Genomic DNA, 25,409 nt, shown 5'->3' on the forward strand with positions numbered 1-25,409 from the left:
GGGGAAATTTAAAAAAAAAATGGGGAAAATAAATCCATATAACAGATAAATTAATCAAAATAACAACAAACAAAAAAACAAGACGAAGAAAATTATTATTTTTTTCCCCCCAAATAAATATGCTTCTATAATAATTGGTACAGTAAATGAATATTGTATTTTAAATTTATCATGCAATATCAAATGTACTAAATGAATCTCTCTCATCTCTCATCAGATTGTGACAGCTCTCACTGCACAGATGCAGCAAATATCCAAAAACATGTCCAATAACTTTTCCATAGAAACCATTTTTTATTGTACAGCCTTATTCAACGTGTCCAAAACATAAAGGCCTAGCTCATCCTAAAGTTGTTCAATACGGTCATATACCCTGTTCATACTTCTTAGACATAAAAACCATCACTAGCATAGACTGGAAAACATTTGGAAATACAATACACCGGCACCATGTACTGTAGAGTCTTATACTTAATGCGCATTCTTACTGATAAAAGTAGAAGAAACTTAAGGTGGAATTAAATATGTCATAACAAGAAGCAACTAGTACTTTTACTGAAAGGATACAAGTTAGCTTAAAAGTTCAAAAGCAATCGTATAAATTCCGGTTTCTTCTTCTTTCTTTTTTTTTTTAAGACTGGACATTCTAAATATAGAAACATGTATCTGTATTACAAACATACCACCTGTGTGAAAAACAAGAGATGGCGTAGCAGTATTACAAATACGACGAGTACTGTGTGTGTTTTTTGTTGGATTTTTTTTTTTTTTTTTTTTTGCCTTCTTACAACCACACAGCAGAAAAGAACCAAATAGCCACGTGTCGAAAAGCAAAATGACGTCCCGCAAATGCTGTAACAACCCGCGTTGGCACGTCTTAAGTCCACCTACAGCGCACAGAAAGAGGCGAGCGGTTATGTCGATGTCAATCACACCTTGCAAGACGCAGAAAAAACAAGCGGCTTACTTGCACTTATCCCCCTCCAAAAAAAAAAAATCTGCTCTAGGTATATTTCAATGAGGTCGGATGTCATAGCTAAAGTGAATTTAAAAAGGCAAAAAAAGTGGACTGTCTTGCGCTCTTTTTTGTGATTTTTGTGTACTGTGTGTTACTTTTTCGTTTGGCAATGCTTTGCTTTATTCATAGTACCGTGCAAAAAGTTTGAGGTCACCACTGCTATGGGATAATGCTGTCATCACTCGACCGAAGAATACAATAAAAAATAAATAAATCAATCAAAAAAATCCCCCACTTAGGACTGAAAAAAAATTGAAAAAGTTGCTCATGACCACAACAACAAAAACTGCATTCTGAGCAGTGGCGGCATCTGTAAAGCTGACGTTTACATAATGCATTTCCTCAAAGGTTGGTCTCCATTTTGTTCCTCGAAGGTAGGGGTGGCATCTGTAAAGCTGAAATGGAGGTTTTTGGATTTGGAAATTTCTGCTGCGGTTTCATTTTGGGGAGGTGGCCCAATACTTTTGCACAGTACCTCATAGGAATTTGGCTCAGCAAGCTGAAGAGTTTTGGCACCGTTGTTGTTGTTTGCTGACAGCCCTTTGGACATGCGCTGCGTTTGGAATCATTCATTTGTTACTCCCCCGGATCACTTTAGCACAGATTCGCAAAGTCGAGCGGGACAGTTCTGTTGTATTTAAAACTTTGAAGGACGATATTTTTGTGTTTAATCATTAAGAACTGAGTGCTTGAGGTACACTTTTTGATTATTTTTTTTGATGAGTTTTTCTAAAAATTTTCTGATCGTTTCCAATGTTCAAATTGTGCTTCCTGTTTTTGCGGCTCACGCCGAAACACTTGGGCCTACTATGTGACTGTATTTTAAAATTATGATTGCAGTTATTCCGTGCAAAGTGAATGGGGAGTGATTCCGAACACAGCCATGTTCTTCGACGTGTGCCTTCAATGTACGCAAAACACAAGCAAGCAAAATGGCGGCATCAATAAACAAAAGAAGTAGGACGAATCAAAGCGCGTCAAATGTTGTGCACCATTTTTTTTTTTTTGCTCTCACAGTGTCGAGGAGCTGTGTGCAAAGTCTCGCAGGGCTTGGACGGTGTAGTGGGGACCCCCCAGAATAGACTCCATGGAGGGGGACCCCGGGGCGGAATCCTCCGAACACACCGAGTCTCTGAAGGGGGACGGCGGGGACAGAGCCGGGGTGTCCTCCAGGACCAGCTTGTGCGCCGCCGCCCCCTCCTCCTTGGCATCATACATGTAATCGTGCAAAAGGTCCAGCTGCTCCTCCGGGGGCGCCCCCCCCTCGAGGGGCGCCGCCAAAGGGAGCCCGGTGAAGATGAATGGCTCTCCGGCAGGGGGGGCTGGGGCGTGCGAGCGGTGCGTTTCCACTAAGGGGCCCGCGAGGCGCTTGGCGTCGCCCGGCGGGGCGGACGGCGGCGGGGGCGGCGGCGGCGGCGGCGGCGGCTCTTGCGGGGGCGGGCGGGGGTCTGTGCCAAGGTCGCGGGCGGCGGTGGCGGCGGGGGTCTGACAACTGTGGGGGTCGGGGGTGTTAGTTAGGGGCCTGATGACCGCCGTCTGATTCAGGCCGGCTTCCTGTTTCCTCACATGCACAGACAGTCTGTGCCACACATTGCCCCCGCTCGGAGGGTGTCTTGCACCTGATTCAGACCATGACACAGACTTGCCGTTAGAACTACGAACGAGACAAAGACTCAAGTTACCATCTCGGGGGAGGGAAACAAGGCGGCCGCTCCGGAAAAGCAACAAGACAACATGGCTGACATTTAGTCGGGTGATTCATAACGTGCTGCGCGCAGCATTATGATCTGCCCGTTGCCTCCGTCAACTTCGACGCTAACGTTATCGGTTCATTTCATTGCTCTTTCCATTCTTGTGGGTAACAGAAAATCTAAGCGTGACTGGTTCAGATTTTCTTCGCCCTCTTTTCAGTGACTCCCAAAAAGTTCGGGATTATTGGGCTTTTGTTCAGGATAAATCCAATGTGTACTTTCTGGATAAATTCATTTGACCCTCTCAAAATTTAATTGAATTTTTAATTTACACATCCGCCTAAAACTGAAATGTCGATAAAACCTTTTCTTTTTTTTTTCAATGACCAACTGAAAACGGAAAGAGCAACGGACGTAATGAGTCGGCTAAAATGAAGGCACTCGGTCGACTAGTGCTGCCTGGGAGGGGGTTAGTGCACAAATGTTGGAGGGCTGGCACACGCAGTGTGATTAGTCAGAGGCGTTCATGCTGCGCTAAGTCAAATATGAGCTTCGTTTGTGGTCAAACGGAAGCAGCAGGGGGCGCCGTCTCCCTTCTTGTGGGGCTACGTCACGTGACATAAAGTCATTATTCCATGGGGTCTCAAACTTCAAAATTCGTAGCCCACGGGATGACATTTTGCCAAACCGTTTTTTGGACATTAAAGTTTCAGGCTCATGGCGACGTTCGGCAAAACGTTCTGAAATGACACCCAAATATCCTGTGACCGAGTCCCAGTCAGGTCTTTTTCAAAATCTGCCGTGAAGAGAAAGGTTGGCGACGAGAGCAGGAGACGGACTATTTTTTTTTGTTGAGCACAGGACATCCAAATATGTCTTGAGTGGACAAAGAAAGTTCTGAAGAACTGTTAATGTTCTTAACTCGCATTAATAAAGATTGAAAATATTTGATAAGTTGTTCGCTATTTGAATACTCGAACACCTTTTTTGTGGAATACTTATTGCGGCCTAGACGCCATTCAAACAAACTCCAGCCGCCCTCACATAAATTGAGTTTGAGACCCCTGAGCCTCAGTGCGTTTTAATAGCATCACAGGATTAACGCTCCATATTTGGCTTTTTGTTCGGCTTTTAATAGCCTTGGTAGTATTGTGGAAAAAAGCCAGAAACGCCCAATCAAAAAGCAAAATGTCCCACGTCACTTCTTTGCAGCCCACCAAACTGGAGTCCAAGTAGCTAACAAGCTAAGTAGCTGGTAGCCATTAGCCAAACTGGAGTCCTAGTAGCCATTGAGCTAACTAGCTGGTAGCCATTAGCCAAACTGGAGTCCTAGTAGCCATTGAGCTAACTAGCTGGTAGCCATTAGCCAAACTGGAGTCCTTGTGGCTAACAAGCTAACTAGCTGGTAGCCATTAGCCGAATTGGATTCCCAGTAGCTAACAAGCTAACGAGCAGGTAGCCATTAGCGCTACGTCAGTCGCCAGCGCCGCCCGCAGAGAAGTGAGACAAATTGAACGTTTGCCAACAGGCTACTTATTTAAGGGTGTTAAAAGGAGGGCGACAAACTGTAGCAGGGGTGAAAGACAACATAGAAACATCAACTCCGCCCAACTCCTTACTTCAGAAAAGTATCCTTGTGTCACTGCTGTGAATCTCAAAAGAGTGAGTCTTAAGACTTCTAAATCTTACGCTACGGCTAACTGACGTGTGCAAATTTGTATGACCGCAAATCCTTTAAGCCCGTCAGACAGAGAGTTCAAATCCCGATTCACTGACTCAGCATCAATGTCGTATTGATTAGCTTGTTTTTCGAATGGATTCTCATTAGCTTGGAACAATGCTGGAAAGTGCGGCACACAATTGAATTTGTACATGAACACTCAAATGACGCATCCTGGGAGGCACAAATGCAAAATGCAGTGTTTCCTGAAAAAAAACAAAAAAAAACAGGGAACTTAAATATATGCGAGCGATTTAAATATATATATATATTTTTTTAGCATAATGTAATTTTCTGAGAATTTTCCACAGCTTTGCAACCCGGCACATCTCGTCTAATGTTCAAATAATTGTCTGCGCAAATGACTTTGGTGAGCCCCCCTGTAGCATTTGAGCGTTCATCATGACAGTGGCGCCTTGAGATATGAGTTGAATTCATTCCGCGACCAGACGCCTAACTCAAAACATTCTCATTCCTTACCGGAGAAATGAATAGAAAATGCCATGCTGGATTTATAGTCATACATTTTAATACCGATTTGTCGATATTTGTCTACATCTCCAGCGGCCATTTTTATTATTTGAGTGACCTTTTACTGAATTGTGTCACTGCAACACTTTTATCTCAAGGCACCACTGTATTTGGAACAACAAGTTGAGGGCGGACTCACTTGGCGTTTCCAGATGCGGGCTTCTTCCTGCGGAACATGTTGAGGAAGCTGTTGGTCCCGCACGCCGCGGCCGACTTGCCGTCCCCGACGTGCATTCGCACCACGTCGGACGTGGTGAAGGCGCTGCGGACGTTCCTCTCGGGCTTGGCGATGATAATGTACATCTTGGGCGTGAACATGCAGCCCAGCGCCACGGTGACGCTGAGGCTGACGGAGAAGGAGGTGGTGATGATTTTGTAGTTGGAGCCAAAGTAGATGGGCACGAAAGCCAGCCAGATGATGCAAGTGGTGTACATGGTGAAGGCGATGTATTTCGCCTCGTTGAAATTGGCCGGGACGTTGCGCGTCTTGAAGGCGTAGTAGGTGCAGCTCATGATGAGCAGGCCGTTGTAGCCCAGCGGCGCCACCATGCCCAGGTTGCTGGTATTGCAGATGAGGTAGACCTCACGGATGCTGGGGTACGACTTGACCGGTTCGGGCGGCTCCAGGATGATGAGCGTGACCTCCAGAGTGAGCTGGACGCTGATCAGCATGAAGGCGATGATGACCTGCGCCCAAGCGCTCATGAAGCGCGGCTTACGGGTGCAGATCTTCTTCTTGCTGCCCGCCAGGATGCGAGCGATGCGGTTGGTCTTGGTCACCAGCGCCGAGTAGCACATGGCCGACGAGAGGCCCACCAGGAGGCGCTGCAGGTAGCAGGAAGGAACGCTGGGCCGGGCGATCAGGGTGAACGGGCAGATGTAGCCCAGGAAGATGCCCGCCAGGATGATGTAGCACAGCTCTCGGCTGGAGGACTTGACCACGGGGGTGTCGCGGTACTGAATGAAGATGAAGGTGACGAAGGAGGTGATGAGGATGCCCACGCAGGAGAACGCCACCGCCACCATGGATTCCACGTCTGCCCAGTCGAGGTACTTCAGAGGTAGCGGCTGGCAGCCTAGGATGGAAATGAAACATGTTATGAGGTGGTGGAAAGACAAAAACTGTATATGTAACCCAAAAAAAAAAAAAACAATTACACTTATTTAAAAAAAAAAAAAAAAAAAAAAAAAGCAATTCTCACATAAAAAAATGGCAATCACACCAGACAAAAAAAACAATCAGTTATTTAAAAAAAACAAAAAAAAAACACTTCTCACATGAAAAAATGGCAATCACACAAAAACAAAAAAAAAACAATCACACTTATTTAAAAAAAAAAGCAATTCTCACGTAAAATATGACAATCGTGCCCAAAAAAAACCAATCACACTTATTTAAAAAAAATAAAAAAGCAATTCTCACATAAAAAAATGCCAATCACACCAAAATAACCACTTATTTAAAAAAAATAAATAAAAAAGAAATTCTCACGTAAAAAAATGGCAGTCACACCAAAAAACAAACAAAAAAAGCAATCACAATTATTTAAAAAAAAAAGCAATTCTCATATAAAAAAATGGCAATCACACCCAAAAAAAAAGCAATCACAATTATTTTTAAAAAAAGCAAATCCCACATCAAAAAATGGCAATCACACCAAAAAAAAGAAAAAAGAAATCTCACTCACTCGCCCCCCCCCAAAAAAAAAACTCTGATTCAAATCTTACACGCATAAATAAAACAGCACAGAAAGGATCTTGCGCTTCCGCGTCTCCCACCTGCCAAGTCGTCGGCCGGCCACCATCCCAGTTCGCAGGCCTTGCAGGTGAACTCATCCAGCACAATTTCATTTTCCTTACACGTGGTGCAGATCCAGCAGCAGCTCACTTCGCCCTTCCTGATCACCTGCGAGCACACAACCAGGCCCGCTCGCGTCACGCCGTCCTAATTCATCAAGTTGACGATTGTTATAGGACAAGGACAAAAAAAAAAAATTCTGCATCCTGCGCCAGCTGTTAGCGGCGCTGTGATATGTAAAGCAGGGTGATAAGTGGGTCAGGATACAAAGTGAAGAGAGGATGCATCCTCCCTCGGGGCAACTTAGTGTAAAGCTTGACTCAAAACAATCAGCTCCAGATGAGGAAAATCAGGGCATGTCCCAAAACTGGGGGGAAGGCGAGTGTTTAAATAAATCTGATTCTTAGCCTATCACGGTTAAATCTGCAGCTGCAACTGAGGAGTCTTTTGGAGGCGTGGCGTTTATTCAACTGGCGGATTATTCCACTACTATTTGAGGGAATACGGTAGAACAGCTTGATGAGACACCGAATGTTGACCAACAAATGTGCACGCTTGTACACGATGTGTCCTTGGACAAAGAGAAACAAGCAGAGTCACTTTAGCAGCCAAGGATGCTTTGGATGATTACCAAGGAGAACAAAAGCGATGACTCACAGCCCCCCCCCCAAAAAAAAAAAAAAAGGCCCATCACGGGTGACAAAGATGCCAATGGAAACACAAGCGTAGGATTATGCATGCTGGAGTCAACGATGCCTTTCAACTCGAGCACATCTTGAGTGGATTCTCGATTGCACTTTTGATTTGATATTGGATCCGTAACAATGGTGGATCTCATATCCTGGAGCTCGGTTCAAAATGCTTTGATGAGGCGCACATCCTCATTAAATATGAAAGGTCTGGAGAAAGTCAACCTGGCAATTTGACGCTCAGAGCTGTTATAGTGTCTTATGTTGTTTTTTTGTTTTTTTTTACTCCTTTTGAGTTCAAATATCCATTGCGTAAGGGGTGAGATATGTATATGAATATATAAGGGGTAGGACAGAAATTGGATGGATGGTTTCCCATTCTGTATTACAATTAGCATTAAGCTAGCAGCCTCAAGGCTAAGCTAAGCGTGTGTGAGAGGACATTTTAAATAATGTACATAGAGTGTAGTTTGATGTTAAGTTCGACAGTAAACTTCAACCACCAGAGCTGGGCAGTCCGACCCCCGGGCCGGAACAGTCCAGCCCTCCGGCTTGGGGACGGGTATGAGGGATGATGAATTATTTTTCAAGGGTTGACAATTTTTTTCTGAATAAAGCTCGAGTGTCGAGGCCGGAAGGCGACCCAGATTGCGGCCGTAGGGCGAGGGACTGACTGGCAAAAAAAAGGGTCAAGTGCCCAGCTGTGTCAACCGCACACAAATCAGCATGAATGAATGTTGATGGAGGAGGAAATCACAGCTCAATGTTTTTCTAACCTATCAACAAGACCCAGTGTGTGTTCAAATGAATTAAAAATGGGGGGGAAAAAATAGGGCAAATTAAACCTCAACCTTTGCAGTTAGCCGAATCTTAAGCTAACCACGCAAAGCTAGCCAGCTAGCTTGCTTGTTGTTAGCTCCCCTGTAGCAACCGAGACAACTCGGCTCCCGCTTTTCTTCCAAAACGTATTTAAAATGAAGACTTCTAGCCCGTGTCATTTTCCACCAGCCCATTTTTCAAAACTTCTTTGTGAAAAAGGCTTAAAGAAAAACTCTTGATTATTTTTTTTTTTTTTCGCCACACAGTTCGGTTTCTTCAAGCGAGAAAACAAAACAAGGCTCCATACCTTGATTTGCCCTTTGGAGCAGGGGTCACTGCAGACTGAGCGCACCATGTCACTGCTGTTCATCCACAGCTTGTTGTCGTCGATGCTCAGGATGCCCTCGTGCCAGGAGCCCACGTTGATGTAGTCGTAGCGGCCGTCGTCCACGTTCTGCAGATTCATAATGTCGTACCTGCAATGTGGAGAACACCGGGTTAGCCGCATCTCCGAGGCAGGAGCGTCCGACAGGTCGTTTATCCCGAACGATCCCATCCTGCTATTCTCATCTGAGGCCACTTAAAAAAACGGGCGTCGGCAACAAGTCATGCGTGACGCCGACTCATTTCGGCGGCGACGCCAAACCTCCAGCCGACAAAAGGAATGACACGCCGGAGCTTTTTGACTGTCAAACGCTGTCCGTCCGAGTGGAGTCAGATGAAAGCGGCGCCCTTCTGTGGACGATCCGCTGAATTTGTTCTGGTCGAAACAATTTACATCCTGCCCAGCTCGATATTTTCTATTTGACCGTACTAAAAAGGGTCTGAATTTCTAAAATCCCAAATGACGGGCGCAAGATTGCACGTTAACGGCAACAGATTCCAGTGTTGAAGACCGCCTTGATTAAAACGGCGGTTCTACGTTTTCCGGTCTGATCGCATGTCGCGGTGCGCTCTGGCTCTTTACCGTCCGGGGGTGTCTCCGTTTTGGTCAAAGTAGATGTCCTCGCCGGACACGCCCCTGAAGGACGTCTTGAGCAGGTAGTCGAGAAGCTTGCTGCCGTCGATGGGGTCCATGGCCTCGCAAAGCCCCGTTTGGCCCGGGCACAGCTCCCTGTGCATGTCGTGCAGGCCGTGCGCCATGGCGTAGATGGCGTTGATGACGAAGCCCATTTTGCTGTCTTGAACGTAGTTTTCGTGCAGGCTCTCGTTTCCTGGGCGGGGGGGGGGGGGGAAGACGAGACGACGCGTTCAGATGGTTCTCGTCAATAACGTCACAAAATGAGGCATTGGAGGTGTGTTTGGAAAGAAAATCGAGTGGCGCATGCCCCCCCCCCCCGAAGTGGTACAGATATTTTGTCAGCATGCATATGAAGTTAAAAAAAAAAAAAAAAAAGCAATTTCTGTGGTGAGTGTGGTCAAACGGTGTCGTTTGTGTCCGCTTTCAAGTTTAACTGATAAAGCCTCGAATTCCGGACCGCCAAACTATCTGACGACATTACAGTTTTCGTATCAGTCAAACTTGAGGTTTCAAGTGCTAACAGAGTGCAACTGTGCCGTTCCGATGACAACAGATGTGGAGAATAATGTACTTACCACCTTGAAGGTCTAAAAAAAATAAATAAATAATTTAAACAAAGAGACAGGAGAGTAGCTTCGATGAAGATATTGCTCCTTAAAGCAGTGCTTCTCAATTATTTTCTGTCACCGACCACCACCACCAACTCTCCGCCGCAACTATAAATAATAGCAATTTTGTTGCAAAACAAGCCTACAGTCGATTTAATACTCGCGCCGCACAATAGGCAATGAGAGCGCCACTGCCAACTACTGGAGCGGATGTGTAATTACACTTTATTGTGGTACGGCGGGGGGAAAAAAAGGGTCACACCATTTGAGAAGCTCTGCCATAAAGTCAATAATCTGATTTGTGACTCAAACAGTGTTGACAACAATAACGGAATTTACCGTGGTCACCTTTTGGGAGTAAGGAGAAGGATAATGAGAGAGAGAAAAAAAAATGGTTGGCTTCTTCAAGCGAGTTAGATGAATACAAGATGAAAGACAAATGCCTTATGGCTTCCTCTCACCAGAGCAGACTTTCTTGTAGTTCTTGTTCTCTTGAGGATGGCCGGGCAGACGGCACTGGAAGCGGTACTGCCAGAACTCGGCGAACCAGGGGTTCCGGATGTTGGTGTCCAGTCGCAGCTTCAGGTAGTAGTCGTCGAAGGTCTTGACCACGGCGGACTGCAGCTTCATGGTGATGCCGCCCTTGGCTTCCTGCTCGTAGCCCTCCACCACCTCGTCGCGGTCGGCCCACCCGTCGCTGTAAAAGGCAGACAACAAAGACGCCGAGCTCGTACTTTGCTGACGCACTTACGTCACACTAAGTTTTCTGTGAAGAGTCATGAACAAAAATGAAACGGAAGCGCTGAGCCCGGGGATCGCGGAGGAACCGTACCTCACTTCGGGCCGGACAGCGGCTGAAGCTCACATTTGACCTTGTTGGATGGACAGACGGACGGACATATGGATGATGGATGGATGATCTTAATAAAGCAAAGACACTTTTGTTCAATAAAAAGCAAAACAGAAATGGCTTCAATCACCTGGTGGATCTGACACACCGCAATTTAGAGCACCCTTCGGAATTTGAAAAAAAAAAAAAAAAATCAATATAAAATGAAGACATTCAAACATGTCGAACGTATTCAGAAACAAATCTCTGAATTCACTTTGCAGGCTCTTCACTAAAGTTTTTTTTTTTTTTTTTTTTTTTTTTTTTAAATCCGCCTGCCGGTGGCTTATCTCAAGCAACTTCCTGTCAATTTAAAAAAAAAAAAAAAAAAATCAATATAAAATGAAGACATTCAAACATGTCGAACGTATTCAGAAACAAATCTCTGAATTCACTTTGCAGGCTCTTCACTAAATTTTTTTTTTTTTTTTTTTTTTTTTTTTAAATCCGCCTGCCGGTGGCTTATCTCAAGCAACTTCCTGTCAATTTAAAAAAAAAAAAAAACGGGCACAGACATCTCAAGAGTGCCGCCGCCGCCGCTGCCGCCGCCGCCGTGACTGTTGTCTCTCCAGTCCTCTGCCAGCGTGTTCGCCACCTAACAAGCTCATTTGGACATGCAGTCTGCCGACGGGCATTAAGAATAGAAGACAAACAAGCGCTCTGGGTTCTGCTCGTTCTCCCGGAGCCGTTTCGGGACGCGGCTTTAATACCTGTGCCGCTGACATCGACACGCCAATTAGCTATGACTCACCGTGGAAGCAATTATCTCACACACGGGCGCGGGATGATTCAGGGTGACATATAAGGACACGTCTGCGTGTGTGTGTGTGTGTGTGTGTTCGTATAGGTCAGATCTTGCCGGCCATAATTAGTGTCCATCAAAGGAGACGAGACACAATCAAATGTGAGACGATACAAGCCGAGTGAAGGAGCGTGATTAGGCCTTTTAAGAGCACGTATCGGGTGGCGGAAGGCACTTACAGGTGCTTCTGGCTGATTGTCTTCCTGTCTTGTTATCTCCTTAAAAGGCAGTGGTGGGTGGACAGCGCCAACAGGCCTTCGCTAATTTATTCCCAAGAGGCTTTTCGATTCATTTCAAAGGGTTCCTCTTGGCTACTTGCAGTACGTGCGTGTGGCAATGCCATCGAGCCAGGAATAAACGGCGGGGAGGATTTTTAGAGTGTCTGTCTACATGTGTTGCTGCACCGCTAGTGTTTGAATATCATTGCTCCAAAAAAAAAAAAAAAAAAAAATATTAAAAAAAAAAAAAAAAAACGGCATAAGCAATGAGATGGTTTCTTTATTTTAAAAAAAATGTTTGGACAATTTTGAGTAAGTTTGCACACTTTCCTATTGGGCCAATTCAGTAAAAAAAAGAAAAAAAATTTTTTTTTAGGCGCACAGGAGAAACGGTGGAGAGAAAAACAGCAAGTCGGCGCCGCACAAATAATTCACGAGACACAGGAGACATGAATGTGTTCCCAGGCAAAAATGACATCTTCTCACTTTGCTCTCTCAGGATGGCGCTGAACTCAACGTGGCGGGGGCAGAAACTCATCACTTCTTTTCGGACCACCGGGGGAACATCTATTGTGGGACCAAATCTAATTTGACCACGCTTCTAGAGCGCTGCGGCATCACACCGCATTATCAAAGGGACCATTACGGTATAATATGCGTCCAAAATACCTGAGGAGCACCTTGATAATTCGACGGAAGCAAAGCTGAACGGCTTCGTGACAACCGAGGATCTGTACGTCGCAGTTTGAAAAAAAACTGTTTGGAATCTTTTTTTTTGCTCGCAAAGGGTTTATTTGAATGTCTTATTTATGCAATAATTAGTGAACTTTAAAAAAAAAAAAAATTTTTAATTGTCCCGCACTGGACAAAAACTCCATATATGTAAAATAAATAAATAAATAAATAAATACAAAAAAAATGAATAAAAAAATCATGAAAAAAATAAATAAATAAAAAATAATAATAAATAAATAAATAAAAATAATAAACCTATACCAAAACTAATCGTAAAACTAATAATAATTAATCATTAAGCAGGATCCAGTACGTTTACGATCTTCACTTATCAATCCGATCAATGGGCTGGACAGCCGTGATAAATAAGCGTCGTATCCGCCGAGGCTTGGCAAGCACATATTGAGAACCGATTAAGTGCGCTTGGAGACATTTACAATGACACCGTAATGGCCCCTATCACTCTTTCCAAAGAGGCTTTGGAGTCGGCAGAGCTCAGTGGGCTGCGGCGAACCATTCCCAGTACGGCACAATTGGCGTTAGCTCAGCTTCAATGGCCGTTGGATTTAGGGGGGTTCCGCCAAACTGGACACACCACAGCAACACGAGTGTTTGACATGCCGCCTTGGCTTGAAACGAAGGTGAAGGCGCCGGCACTACTTTTAAGCTTCTCATCTAACGTCAACATAGTTCCGTGGGACCAAGATGCCACATCATGGTGCGAAAGCATTCATTTTTGAAAATTGCTGTTGCTGGGCTACTGAAAGAAGATCACCCACCAGCGCGAGGCTGTAATTGTGAAACAGTGTCGTCTCAAAAGTACATCAACAATTCAGATTTTCACAGTACACAAAGTAACACAAGTTTGTGGTTCTTTGTAGTTTTCTTGACTTTTCCATATGCATTTGAAATTTACAATATATGACAAGACTCATCTCTACATTGGTTCAATAAAAAACATTTACGGAAGGTGACCAAACATGGAGCCTTGTGGAACACCACAAATTTTCTACAGTAATGCGAGACAATTTTGACATGTAGAGAACAAAGTACGCGTTTGTGGACTCAGTAGCAAGCCTTGTGGAACAACTCGAGTTCTTTAAATCCAATATCTATCTACGGGAAGTTCTCAGTTTGCGTCAATGCAGGGCACGTCTTGGCCTCTATAACACCGATGTGACCGATGTTACATAAAAAAACTTACACAATGCATAAGAGAAATATCGATCTTATCTTTCCTCACTTTTACTCCAATTTCTAACGTCGTGTCCATGAGCATAAGAAGAAAAAATGCAGCAAAAGTGTTTGGTTCACAGTAGGATGAGATAAATAACAAGCCCAAGGCTCGGACTAATCTTGGCAACACGATCTGAATCCCGGTTATTTTACCCTCTTTCCAAAGGCTTGATGTGAATTATTCAAGTCGGTTTTTAAATCTGAAAGTAAATTTGCAACCGACGGCAGGAATATCCTTCAAAGTCTTTGTGGTTATTTCCATTATTAGCTGCCATTTAAAGAGGCGCGTCTCTAATAATTCCATTCGTGACACGGCTTCACGACTCCCCCCCCCAATGGTCCACTTTCAGTTGGCTTTCACATTTGTATATTTATGAAGCCATGAATTAATTGGCAGGGCAAAGATTTAATCACATGCCCCCCCCCCCCGGAGGACCAACAGGAAGAGTGAGTTTAAAAAGAGGAAAGGGAAAGGATTTGGTGGTGGGTGGGGGGGGGGCATCGAGGGGGGCTCTCCTAATTGCCCGTACGTGAGAGTTAAGATAAAAAGTTCAGGTAGTTAATGGAAAAACTTTTTTTTTTTTTTATGTCACCTGAGGAAAACTTTCCAAAAAAATAAAAGAAAACCCCTCCAAAAAAGAGCGGCTGGGGGGGGGCGAGAATTTATTAGGGGCGAGGCTTTTAATTTTGTGAATGCTAATAATAAGCAAGCGGCGGTAAGTCACCGCACGTAAATTTATCTGCGAGACTGCTTATAGGCCTCGGGAGGTGCTGTTGTTTTTATTAGCAAAAGGAGTGGAAAAATTTCCATTTGAGCGAGGCATTTATTTTCCGAGTCTGCACAATATCGCAGTGCAGAGCAACTATTTGGAAATGAGGCGTCAATCGCACGAGGGGGGTGGTAATGGGCTCGCTATTGTTGCCAATTAACATCAGATGCGTGTCATAAATATTCAGAAGTTGTATTGGTCGTGGGGATCATGCGAATACCGTCCTTCCGAGCGCTCGCCATTGTGTCCTTATACCTAATTACAGTCTGTGTTGTTTTTGTTTGCCGCATATCTGCCATATTCTTGCGGCGCTGCTGACAGACTGAGTGACAGATCCGCCGGCAGGCGAAGCCGCCAACCCTCTGTCATGAGCCTAAACAACATCTCCATGGCGATGGCAACGCAAACACAGCCCGAAAAGCCATTTTTATTCCAGAGAGAAATTAAACTCGACGGGATGTTCTAAGAAAATAACGTGCCTAAAGCGAATTTGAGCTCAGCACAGCTTTTGAGTGGAAGATCAAGATTAGGCGGTGATTCTTGGCTCGGTATATCGATTATGAGGGGAAGACATGTCAAACTGGCGTCATCTTCATTCTCAAACAAAGGACGCGTGATCAAGGGAGGGAAGGGAATCTCGACTTGCTCACTCCACGGCAGCTAAATTGAAATCATCCGCAAGTGGAGATCTTGCAGTTCTTTGTTCCAGTTTTGCTTTGCGTGCGTCGATCTCTCGCATCTACATGCCATGCAGACCTCGTTGGATTGAGAGGAAAGCTGCTCTCACTGGATGGCAAACAAGTCATCTGCCTTCTCTCCCGCAACGGCGCAAACACCCTTTCAAAAGAAAGAAATGTGGAAAACTCCAAATGATTTGATTTTGTAATCTAAAACGCTTTCTCCTCTTTGGGCGTTATTGCAAGACATAAAAGTCTCGCTTCGCCAAACCACTCGCCACAATTCCACATCCTCCGCTTGCTCTCCCTGAGAAGGTGAGGAGATGAAAGCCTGGGAGATGGCAGGGAATGAAGCAGCTAAATGTGTCATGCTAGCACTCTCTCTCTCTCTCTCTCTCTCTCTCTCTCACGTTGGAATATTTCATGTATTCAAGCTCCGAGCAAAAACCCGGCTGCGCCCCGACAAACACACAATACGCGTTGGCAGCTTTCATCGCACCAACGTAACGACACTTACGCCACCTCCGATGGCGTGTGGTGTCAGCGCTCCACAAAAAGGGACAACGAGAACATTCCTTTGTCAGGAGCGGAAGAAGAATGTTTGGGATGGAGATCCCGCGTGTGCTGAAATTAGTGTTACATGTGAAAAAGCAGCTTATGCAAATGATGTTTGGTAATAAGCGCCTCGGAGAGAGCATTAGCGACGCGGGTTTGACACCGCGCCGCCACTCAGGAGCACGAGCCGGAGGGATGATGACAAAAGACGGCGGATGCTGATCGACTTGCTCAGAGGTGCGTCGACTGAGGCCGAGCCGGGAGAGAAGCTCCGGTGTCGCTCGCCAACGTGCGGAGATAATTGAGTAGGTGGCAAATGAATATTTAAGGATAGTATGCGGGGAGGAAGGACTCATCGCACATTAGCAAGCGGCACACGACGTGGGATAGTTGGTGTTAATCGTGCGGTTAGGAAAATAAAAGGAACAAAAAGTGGGCGAGGGCGGGGGAGAGGGTGGGGGTGCGTGACAAAAAAAATCCAAGCAAATGTTTGTTTTTAGGACTAGGATGCATTTTTTTTAACAAAAGAATAATTAGTATTCAATTTGAGTTGACTTCAAACGACAAATTAAAAAAAGGACATAAAATTAAAATATAAAATTAAATTAAATTAAATTAAATTAAATTAAATTAAATTAAATTAAATTAAATTAAATTAAATTAAATTAAATTAAATTAAATTAAATTAAAAAAATAACTAAATAAAATAAAATATTATTATTAATAATAATAATAAAAATAATAAGGACCAGAATTTGCTGGTTATTTACAATGCTGTAAAGAGAAAAAAAAAAAAAGGAAAGCTAACGAAGCAAAAATAACACACAGAGAAAAAACACTAGCTGTGAGTGGTGTCGTAAAAGGTTTTTTTTTTTTTTTTTTTTGCCAGCCTGGTGTTGTTGTCCGGTTATGTAATGAAGGTCAATGGCCATGTTATCACCCTGACTACAGAAATTCAATGGCCCAAAAGCTTTTTTAATATGCTGTTGAAAATCGCGACTATTATAACTACAATGAGCCAACCGGGTGTTCACTCTGCATCATTCGGCATCCTTCAACATGCCACACAAAAAAAAAAGGAGCAGCTGGGATTCAAACCGTGAACTATGAGGCACATTTGCTTCAAACCACCGAAACGCAAGATACTGTATCACCGATTCCAAAACTGTTGCGTGACATCCCACAGAGGGAAAGGACAAGAGACACTCCGGAGCGGAGTGGATGCAAAGCGTGGTGCTGAGAGCCGTCTGCGGGTCGGCCGGTGAATGCGTGTGGGTCGAGCACCTGGCACACCTGGCTCTCGTCTGAAGAGCAGCCTGGCGCCCGGCGGACAAAACAAAAGCTCCCCACAAAAGAAAAAAAAAAAAAAAACGCATTTCACGCAGCCTTTTTTTTCCGGATGTTGAGCCAAAATTTGAATGTCTCCCACTGGCAATAAAAAAAAAAAAAAAGGAGGCCATTTTTTTTCTCATCTACTGGGGTCGTAACTGTTTTGTCACCGCAAGCTCCTGAGATTATGATCACAGCAGCCAACAGGCAACTCGGCGGAGGATATGGCTTCCATTTTGTTTATGAGCAGAAGGGAAATTGTTAAACCACAAAAGCGCTCATTAGAGCAAAAACCTCCGCCAAGGCCCACAAATCTGCTTTTATTCACGCTGTGTGTCGAAGCAAAACATTTTTTGGGGTCTTTTTTCAAATAGCTAACCAGTAGATTTCTCTCTTCCTTCTTAATCCATACAGCTTCCATCTTAACTGGAGCGACAGAATCGGTGACATTCAAAACCGAACGTACAGCTCCACTCATTTGTTCATGACATGCACACACGGCTCATCGTGCGAATTGGCACAGACCTCCTCAGTCCGTCTCTCTTTTCCCGTGACCCAGAAGCGATGCATGTCGCCCATCCGTGGAGACAATCCGCCGCAAAAAGCCAAACTATAGACCTACTTCCCACCCGCCCCGCCTCGCCCATCCACTCCCACCCCATCTCCGAGAAAAAGAGGACTCCAGGAAAAGGAACTCATAACCCGAGAGTGTCGTCACTATGGATAATTTAAAAGCCGCATCGGAAAAGAATGAGTGCCTTCCCCATGCGGGCAACTTAAACATGCGGGAATGAATTAAATATAAGTCGTACAACATAAACGGAGAGACAGAATAGCAGCACTCATCTTCCCCCACCCTGTTTTTTTTTTATCCTCCTCGTTCTGGATATGTTGTAGAAAAGACATTCTTCTGGATGAAAGGCAGATAAGCGACTCGTCACAAACTTTGCAATATTTGCCCCAAAAATACAGTATCTAAAAGTTCACATGCAGAAGTTCCCCAAAATACTCAAGTGCAGAAGGGAGAGGCGTCGATTTGGGCTGGGAGCGCTTTCATTTTACAAATGGACAGTAGCATATATAATAGGTCAAGTAAAATTATTGTAAAATCTGTGGACTTACTAGTAAGCCTTGTGGAATGCCACCAGTTTAAAAATGTAATCAATGCATCTGCGAAACTAGAAATAAGTATGGTTTCATATGCATCCATCCATTATCTGTACGGCTGGTCCTGACGAGGGTCGCGGAGGTTGCTGGAGTAAATCCCAGCTGTCATCGAACAGTAGGCGGGGTACACCCTGAACTGGTTGCCAGCCAATCGCAGGGCCCACATAAACGCACAACCATTCACGCTCACACTCACACCTGAGGACAATTTAGAGTGTTCGATCAACCTGCCATGCATGGTTTTGGAATTTTTTTTAGGAAACCCGGAGGAAACTCACGCTTGCACGGGGAGAACATGCAAACTCCACACAGGAAGACCGGAGCCGGAATCGAACCCACAACCGCCAACGTGCTAGCCAGTCGACCACCGTGCCACCCATGGTTAAATATATCTTTCCTAAAGAAGAACTAAGCCACTCAAACATTTATGTCGCATGGACCTAATATCGAGCCCTGTGGAACGCCAGAAAATTGCCATAATGTAGATGAGATTGAAAAATCTGTAAATTCACATTGTGAAAGATTGCTAGCATCTGTCTGCATGACATAGAGTACCCCGTGAAAGCCTGTGCACGAAAGAGCAAGCCTCATGGGCAAGTCTAGTTCTCTAAAGCCGAGGACCTATGACAGAGCCTTGAGGAACGCGACCGGTATCTATCTATAGGGAATCCTCGGTTAATGACAGAGTTCACTAACCACGGCTACCACAAAAGGTTAAGTCATAACTACAGGAAATCTCCTGGGAGAAACACCTCAAGGCCATAAATGCAAAATAATCCAATAAAAAAACAGTAGAGACCATCTCATAATTCAGTGGTGAAATGAAAAGGATAGACGGCACAAACGAGGCAGAGATGGACTCCTGGCATTGTTTCACTTTGGATGTGAACACCAATTACAGTACGCCTTGCCAATGCTATTTCTACACAGTTCTTTGTTTGTTGCCGTGGCGACGCGCGCATCAGCAACACGCCGTTATCCGTTCGCCATCCGCACGGAATGTTTTTCACTCACCTGCCGATCAGGAGGAACTCGTCGTACACGCCCAAGCGCCGCATGGCCATGAGGAGGCCACGTACGGTCATGCCCTCGCAGAAGCAAACCACCACGCGCGCTTTGGGCAGCCGCTCGCGCAGCTTCCTCAGGAGGCGGTCGAATTGCTTCTCGCCAGCGTTGCTGTAGATCTTGTCCGAGTGGGCGATGCACAAGCCCTCCTGGGAGGCCAGCTCCTTGAAGGCCTCCATGCCGCTCTCACCGTAGTTCCCTGTGGGAAGCAAGAATACAGACTTTGGTTGACTTTATGAAGAAGCGACGTTTATCGCGGGGGATGCGTTCCAGACGCACCAGCGAGTGAAGATCAAATAAAATAAGCTTTCACATCTGCTTTGAACATGTTGAAACTCTTTAAAACGTACTTCAGCATGTTAACTCATTTACTACCAATGACGGATAAATACGTCAAAGTTTTTTTTTTTAATATTTATTTTATGAGAAGGAAGTTGCAATTTGTATCCTGAGAAGGAAATAATTTCATTAGTACAGTGCCTAATTTTGTGAGAAAAATCTGTTTTGTCATCATTGCACGCCAATGATTTGGCAGGTTTCAAGTTGAATAAAAAAATAAAATAAAATGGCCAAAAGAACTCTCCCAGAAAAAAAAGTTGCACATAAAAATTTTAATTAGGTGACAAAAAAAATTACATTTATTTGATTTGCGATTTCCAAAATTTAGACTTAAGAAATCGTTCAAAAGAATAAGGTTATACTTTAATTAGATTGAAGCCGCCGGAATTAAACGGGGGGGGGGATCATTTAAAGCAGAAAATGGTTGTAATTTTAATAGCGTGAAGTCAGTAATGTCATCTCGTGAGAAAAAAAAAATCTAATTAAACAAGAAGTAAGTCATGACGCTACATTGTTTTTTCACCTCATTGTTCATCTGCTGATGAATACATTTAATGAAACGTCCATCGCTAATTAGAATGAATACATTCCCGCCCCCGTATAAAAAAGAAAAAAAAAAAAAAAGGCCTCTGCCTCAGTGTTGTTCGCCCCGACTTGATCCTGAGATAATGAGTGTCGGGGATTTTAGCCGCTGCAATCAAAGGCAAGGCGGGCCGTGCCTGCTCCGTGGCACAGCAACCCAATCAAGAAACCCAGCAAAGCTGTTTTTTTTTTTTTTTTCTCCTCCTCACTTAAATCTTTTCCATCCACGTGGACCGCCGTGTCACGGTTTGGATTGAGCACAAAGCCTCAGCGCTGGATTACAACGCACACACGTATCCAATCAGGCGTGCTTGTCGTCGCATGAAGAAATTAACAGGACGACAAAAATCCCATTGATGAAAAACAACAATGAAGATTTTTGCCTTTCAAATGTTTTTTCAAATGGCCTCGTTAATCGAGTCGGATGACGGCTGGCGGGCACATTTAGCGGACAGCCCGCTCGAGTACATCAGCACCCGCGCAGGTACTTTGCTTGCATTTTTTTTTTTGTCCCCACAGCCAGCCCCGACTGTTGCCACGGCAACCAAGCTGCATTTATAATTTTCCCAGAGCAAACCTTCATTATTGTCGAGAGTCATAAAACTGAACTGTGATTATTTCTCATAAACGCAGTTTTTTTTTAACGATTATTTGGCTCGTTTCTTTCAATGACGCCGTATTTTTTTTAACGAGTATCTGCGCCACTTTACGATACAGGGCGAAAAGTCACTTTTGTGGGCGTGTCAGGCGGGCTCTCAATCAAAACGTCAAGATGTGTGTTCGCAATTGAAACGACTAGTCGACTAGTTGACTAGACGACGAGTTGATTTTACCACAGGGCATTAACAACATGGACGTAATCGCGAGATCCATGAGAAAAAAAATAAGAGATGGCACTCACTGACCAAGAGAACACAAATCCCCACCGACGTGTTAGGAAACTGAAGGCAAAACGTGGCGTCATTAAAGTGGACAATGAAAATATAAATGATGTCATCGATTAATCGATGGAGATTAATCAACATCAAGAGAGTGTTAGCAAGTAAAAAATACAAATCAGAAGTGGTTCAACCCCGAGCGCGTGTACCTCTGACACCGTGTGGACACAGTTCACCCCCTGAGAGTAATTTTGTTGTGGGCTGTTAGGCTGAGCAAATGAGCAGTTTGCCAAAGAAGAGTGAGCCAGCTCAGCGTGCTATGACGTGCACAGGATTACTACGAGGTAGTATTTAGGGCCACACTGGAAAAAAAAAAGGGAAGAGTTTTTCTCATTTTATGAGAAGAAAAGAAGATATCTCACCGCAGATTTGTTGAAAAGGTAGACATTTTTCATTTTTATCGTTACGGTTGCCTAATTTTATGTTACGCCCCCCCCCCGAGCAAGAAGAAAAAAATTCACCCCCCCCCCCACACCGCCCACTCTCCGTTGCAACTATAAATAATAGCATTTTCGTTCCAAAACAAACCTACACCGTAGAGTGAATACTCGCTGCGCACAACGTGCAAGGAGAGCGCCACTGCCAACTACTGGAGTGGATGTGCAATTACACTTTATTGTAATATGGCGGGGAAAAAGCATGTTCCCCAGGGTCACACACGCCCCCTTCAGCATCGCACCGCGCCCTCCAGGGGGCCCCACGCCACTATTTGAGAAGCACTGCCTTAACCTCTGTGACAATTTTACCCGGGAACATTTGAGGCACATCGAGTAGACGAATATAAATGACAACATCGATTAATCGACGATCATTGTGAATGGGGCCCAACGTCCCGAGCATCTGACACTTCCTAGCCATAAAGAACATCACCGTGCTGGAGCAACCTCCCAAATTGTTGGACCTCCTTCCCAAGGGCCACAAGGTCATTAAGGGATTCTATTGCGAAGACAGGGACCACATCAAGACCTTCACGATCGGATCTTTAAAGAGACGTTTGGGAAAGTGCGCGAGACGCCAATGCGGATTCCTTCCAAGGAGGAAAGTCGTAGGTTGGATTTGAAATGTATCGTTTGTGACAACAAGTTCTCGAGAAGCCGGATGGACGGTCTTACCTTCAGTGTGCACGGCAGACACGTAGGTCCAGTTGTAGCGCTGCACGATGTCCAGCATGGCTCGGGCCTGGAGGGTGTCGGACGGCACCACCCGCAGGAAGTACTTGAACAAGGTCTTGTCGCTTAGGTCGATGCTGGTGGCCGAGTAGGCGATCTGCGGGATGTTGAAGAGCTGCAGCAGGTTCTGCACCTGGATGGCCACCGAGCTGGAGCCCGGCCCGATCACGCCGGCGATGGGCTTCTTGGTGGGCGGCGGCTGGCTGGAGTGGGACTGGCCGTCCACGCACCACTTGGAACCGTCCTTGTCGTCGCGGATGGAGATGAGCGAGTCGCGGATGAACTCGATGCTCTGCTCCAGAGCCACGGAGGAGTGCCAGCACGAGTCGCGGATCTCGCAGCCCAGGCTGATGTTGGGCAGCAACTGGTGGTCGGCGTTGATGCGGTCCAGGGTGTGGAACATGGCCTCCACCCGCTGGATGCCGTACTGCTCGCGGACGTCGCCGCACTTGCGCTCGGCCACCTTCTCCGCCGACGGCTGGTGGTGCACGGAGAAGAGGGCGCCGATGATGACGTCGCCGTCCATGCGGGCCACCGAGCGGGAGACGGCGCGAGGCACGGCGGCCCGCTCGTGGATGCCGGCGGCGTGGCGGGGCGCGGGGAGGCGGGAGAGCAAGGCGGAGAGCAGGAGCAGCGCGAGGGGAGCCATCTTTAGAGGAGGTGTGCCGAGGGGGCGCGCATAGCAGCTGCGGTCACGTCGCCGTTTATCCCAGCCACCTGCCGACGCCACGCCTGCAGCACGTCAACGCGCATCTAGACAGGAAGTAGAACAGCAGCAATCATGAAACTTTTTAGCAAGACAATGAGAAAAGAGTTTTGCGCCCCATCACAAAATGAGATCAAATGTAATTTATTTTTATTATTTAACTTTAGAATTTCATTTTTGTGTTATTCAAGTTGACTCAGCTGAGTGGTGGGCTGGTGCCTAAGCACCCCCTAAAGACACACTCTCTGGATGACGAGGATCTTTACTTCTAATTACAGAGTACTTTTTGGAAAAAAAGAAATCTGATAGAAAAGCACCCTTTGCACGTTATAATTCAACTTTCTCATCATTTATGCACATTTTTTTCCTCTCAACTCACGACGACTATGACTTTTTCAGCACAATATTTCCACATTATTTGCAGGACATTACTTGTACATTTTAACGTCAATTTTTTTTTTTTTTTTAAATGTAACTACTTTTTTCACGTCAAAATTATTTAGTCATTCAAACTTTTTTCCAGTTGTTTTACAATTTTCTTACAAAACACGTTTTTTACTATTCAAGTACTACAGACATTTTTGTAGTTTTATTTCATCAATCATGAAATTTGACACATAACATGGCGGAAAAATATTTACAAAACATTACACCTTTTTTTTAGTAGCATGACTATTTTCTCTCATTTTTTCAACAAAAATTACATTTTTTTTGGGCGACCAATATAGTCTCTATACTGCAAGATGCGAGGCTGTAGTAAAATGAAAGAGCATTTTAATTCATTCATCAGACCAAATTTCATATTTTTTTTGCATGACATACACTCTGTACATATATACGACTTCAGTGACAATATGCAGCAAATCTCCAAAAGTTGCCCAGGTTCAATAATTCGTGAAAAATAAAGACGCCAATACGTCGAACCTGATTTGTGCCTCTATCAGTCCTGTGTTTATTTGGAGTAAGGTACGAAACAAATCGCACTGGGCGCGGACGCGGACATGGACGCGGACGCTTCCACGGAGACTCAAGCCGGATTCCAGCACTGCGGACAGACAGACAGACAGCGCAAGCGGCAAAAGAGCGTCCGTGGAATTGTCACGCCGCATCTCGTCGGTAGCCTGTCATGACCGAGTCGGCCCTCGAACACGAGGAAGGCGCTCCGGTGGCGCCTGCCTGGCGCCTTCCCGCGCGCGGACACGTAGCCGCGTGCGCGTAGCCTACGTGGAAATGGGACGAAAGGGCGTTTGGAGCGTCCAAACTTACCTGAATCCTGGAGACATGTCGCGTGCCTCCTTCGCTCGTCTTCTTGAGCGCGTGTTGCTCTCGCGCTCGTCTTCTCGCTCTTGCTCTCTCTCTCTCTCTCTCTCTCTCTCGCACTCCTTTAACCATTTGCAGATCTCTCTCTCTCTCTCTCGCTCCTTTTCCTCACACGTACACGCACGCGCGCGCGCACACAATAGCTCTCTCTTTCTCTCTCTCTCTTCGGCTATTTCTTGCTCTCTCATTTAACCATAGATCCCTCTATCTCTCTCCTTCTGTGAACATCTCCAACTCGCTCTCTCTCTCACCTTTAGCCATAGATCTCTCGTGCTCCCTCTCTCATATACACAGCTCAACTCTGTCTCCATTACCACAGCGCTCATTATCTCTTCCTATACCTCTACTTCTCATTCACACCAAAGTTTTACACCACAGTGCTCTCTCTCTCTCTCTCTCTCTCGTTCTCTCATCCATCAGGCATTCTTCAACTATGGCTCTCTTCATCTGACTCCATATTAACCCATGTCTCTCTCTCTCTTTATGACTCTCTCTTGCACAATGTGTCACTCTCTCACTAATCTCTCTCATGCAATATAGCTCTCTCTCCATCTTTCCCTCCCCCTGACTGTTTCACTATGTCCCTTGCTCTCTCTATATAGCTCTCACAATCTCTCTCTCTCACACATCCCTTTCTCCACAGATGTCCCTCACAGATCCTATTTTATGCAGGGGGAAAAAAGACTACAAAATCCTAACATATGACAGTTCGGTCATTATCGTTACACAAACACGCACTTTCAGAAAACCGAATGATGTCAAGCAACAAACGATTGACAGCTTCTGGGGTGAGGGGCGTCAACTGGGTTTCAGCACCAAGGAGAGCAAATCGCAATCTCTTTGTGCCACCTGGCGTTCATCCATAGGAGCAGCAGCTTTCCCAAATCCATCGAAATGGCTTGCTTTTTTTTTTGTTCAGGATCTTCGCCTGCGCACATGGCACAACACTGACCTCGCGCGCGTACTCAGAGCATTGCAGTTTTTAATACCGGCGTATCGCAACCAATTAGAAGAGGA

The 25,409-nt window shown here is 45.2% G+C and overlaps 1 protein-coding gene across 2 annotated transcripts; it reads right to left on the minus strand.

Annotated features, from left to right (window-relative positions):
• Positions 1–270: 270 nt before the first annotated feature.
• grm1a (glutamate receptor, metabotropic 1a) lies at positions 271–25,186 on the minus strand. Of its 2 annotated transcripts, none has more exons than XM_088285622.1 (9): positions 24,339–25,186; positions 22,310–23,119; positions 19,288–19,537; positions 10,357–10,592; positions 9,234–9,480; positions 8,574–8,742; positions 6,740–6,866; positions 5,100–6,036; positions 271–2,672 (listed from the first exon to the last, which is right to left on the minus strand). In XM_088285622.1, the coding sequence occupies exons 2-9, from the start codon at positions 23,013–23,015 to the stop codon at positions 2,030–2,032; spliced, it is 3,315 nt and encodes a 1,104-aa protein (XP_088141748.1). In that variant the 5' UTR covers positions 23,016–23,119; positions 24,339–25,186; the 3' UTR covers positions 271–2,029. The 2 variants fall into 2 exon arrangements, with proteins under 2 accessions (XP_088141748.1, XP_088141749.1); XM_088285623.1 differs by having other exon boundaries at positions 2,389–2,637; positions 24,339–25,184.
• Between the last annotated feature and the right edge of the window lie 223 nt (positions 25,187–25,409).

The sequence above is a fragment of the Idiotropiscis lumnitzeri genome, chromosome 21 (genome assembly GCF_059441095.1).
Source record: "Idiotropiscis lumnitzeri isolate Australia: NSW breed Sydney's pygmy pipehorse chromosome 21, RoL_Ilum_1.0, whole genome shotgun sequence".
NCBI lineage: Eukaryota > Metazoa > Chordata > Actinopteri > Syngnathiformes > Syngnathidae > Idiotropiscis > Idiotropiscis lumnitzeri.

Bases quoted from the DNA above. Each gene is read 5' to 3' on its own strand.
- grm1a (XM_088285622.1), bottom strand. From the start codon at position 23,015: ATGGCTCCCCTCGCGCTGCTCCTGCTCTCCGCCTTGCTCTCCCGCCTC. The intron at 19,538-22,309 runs GTAAGACCGTCC...TGCTTCCCACAG, and splicing joins GTCTGCCGTGCACACTGAAG to GGAACTACGGTGAGAGCGGC. The intron at 8,743-9,233 runs GTAAAGAGCCAG...TCCACATTGCAG, and splicing joins AACGGAGACACCCCCGGACG to GTACGACATTATGAATCTGC.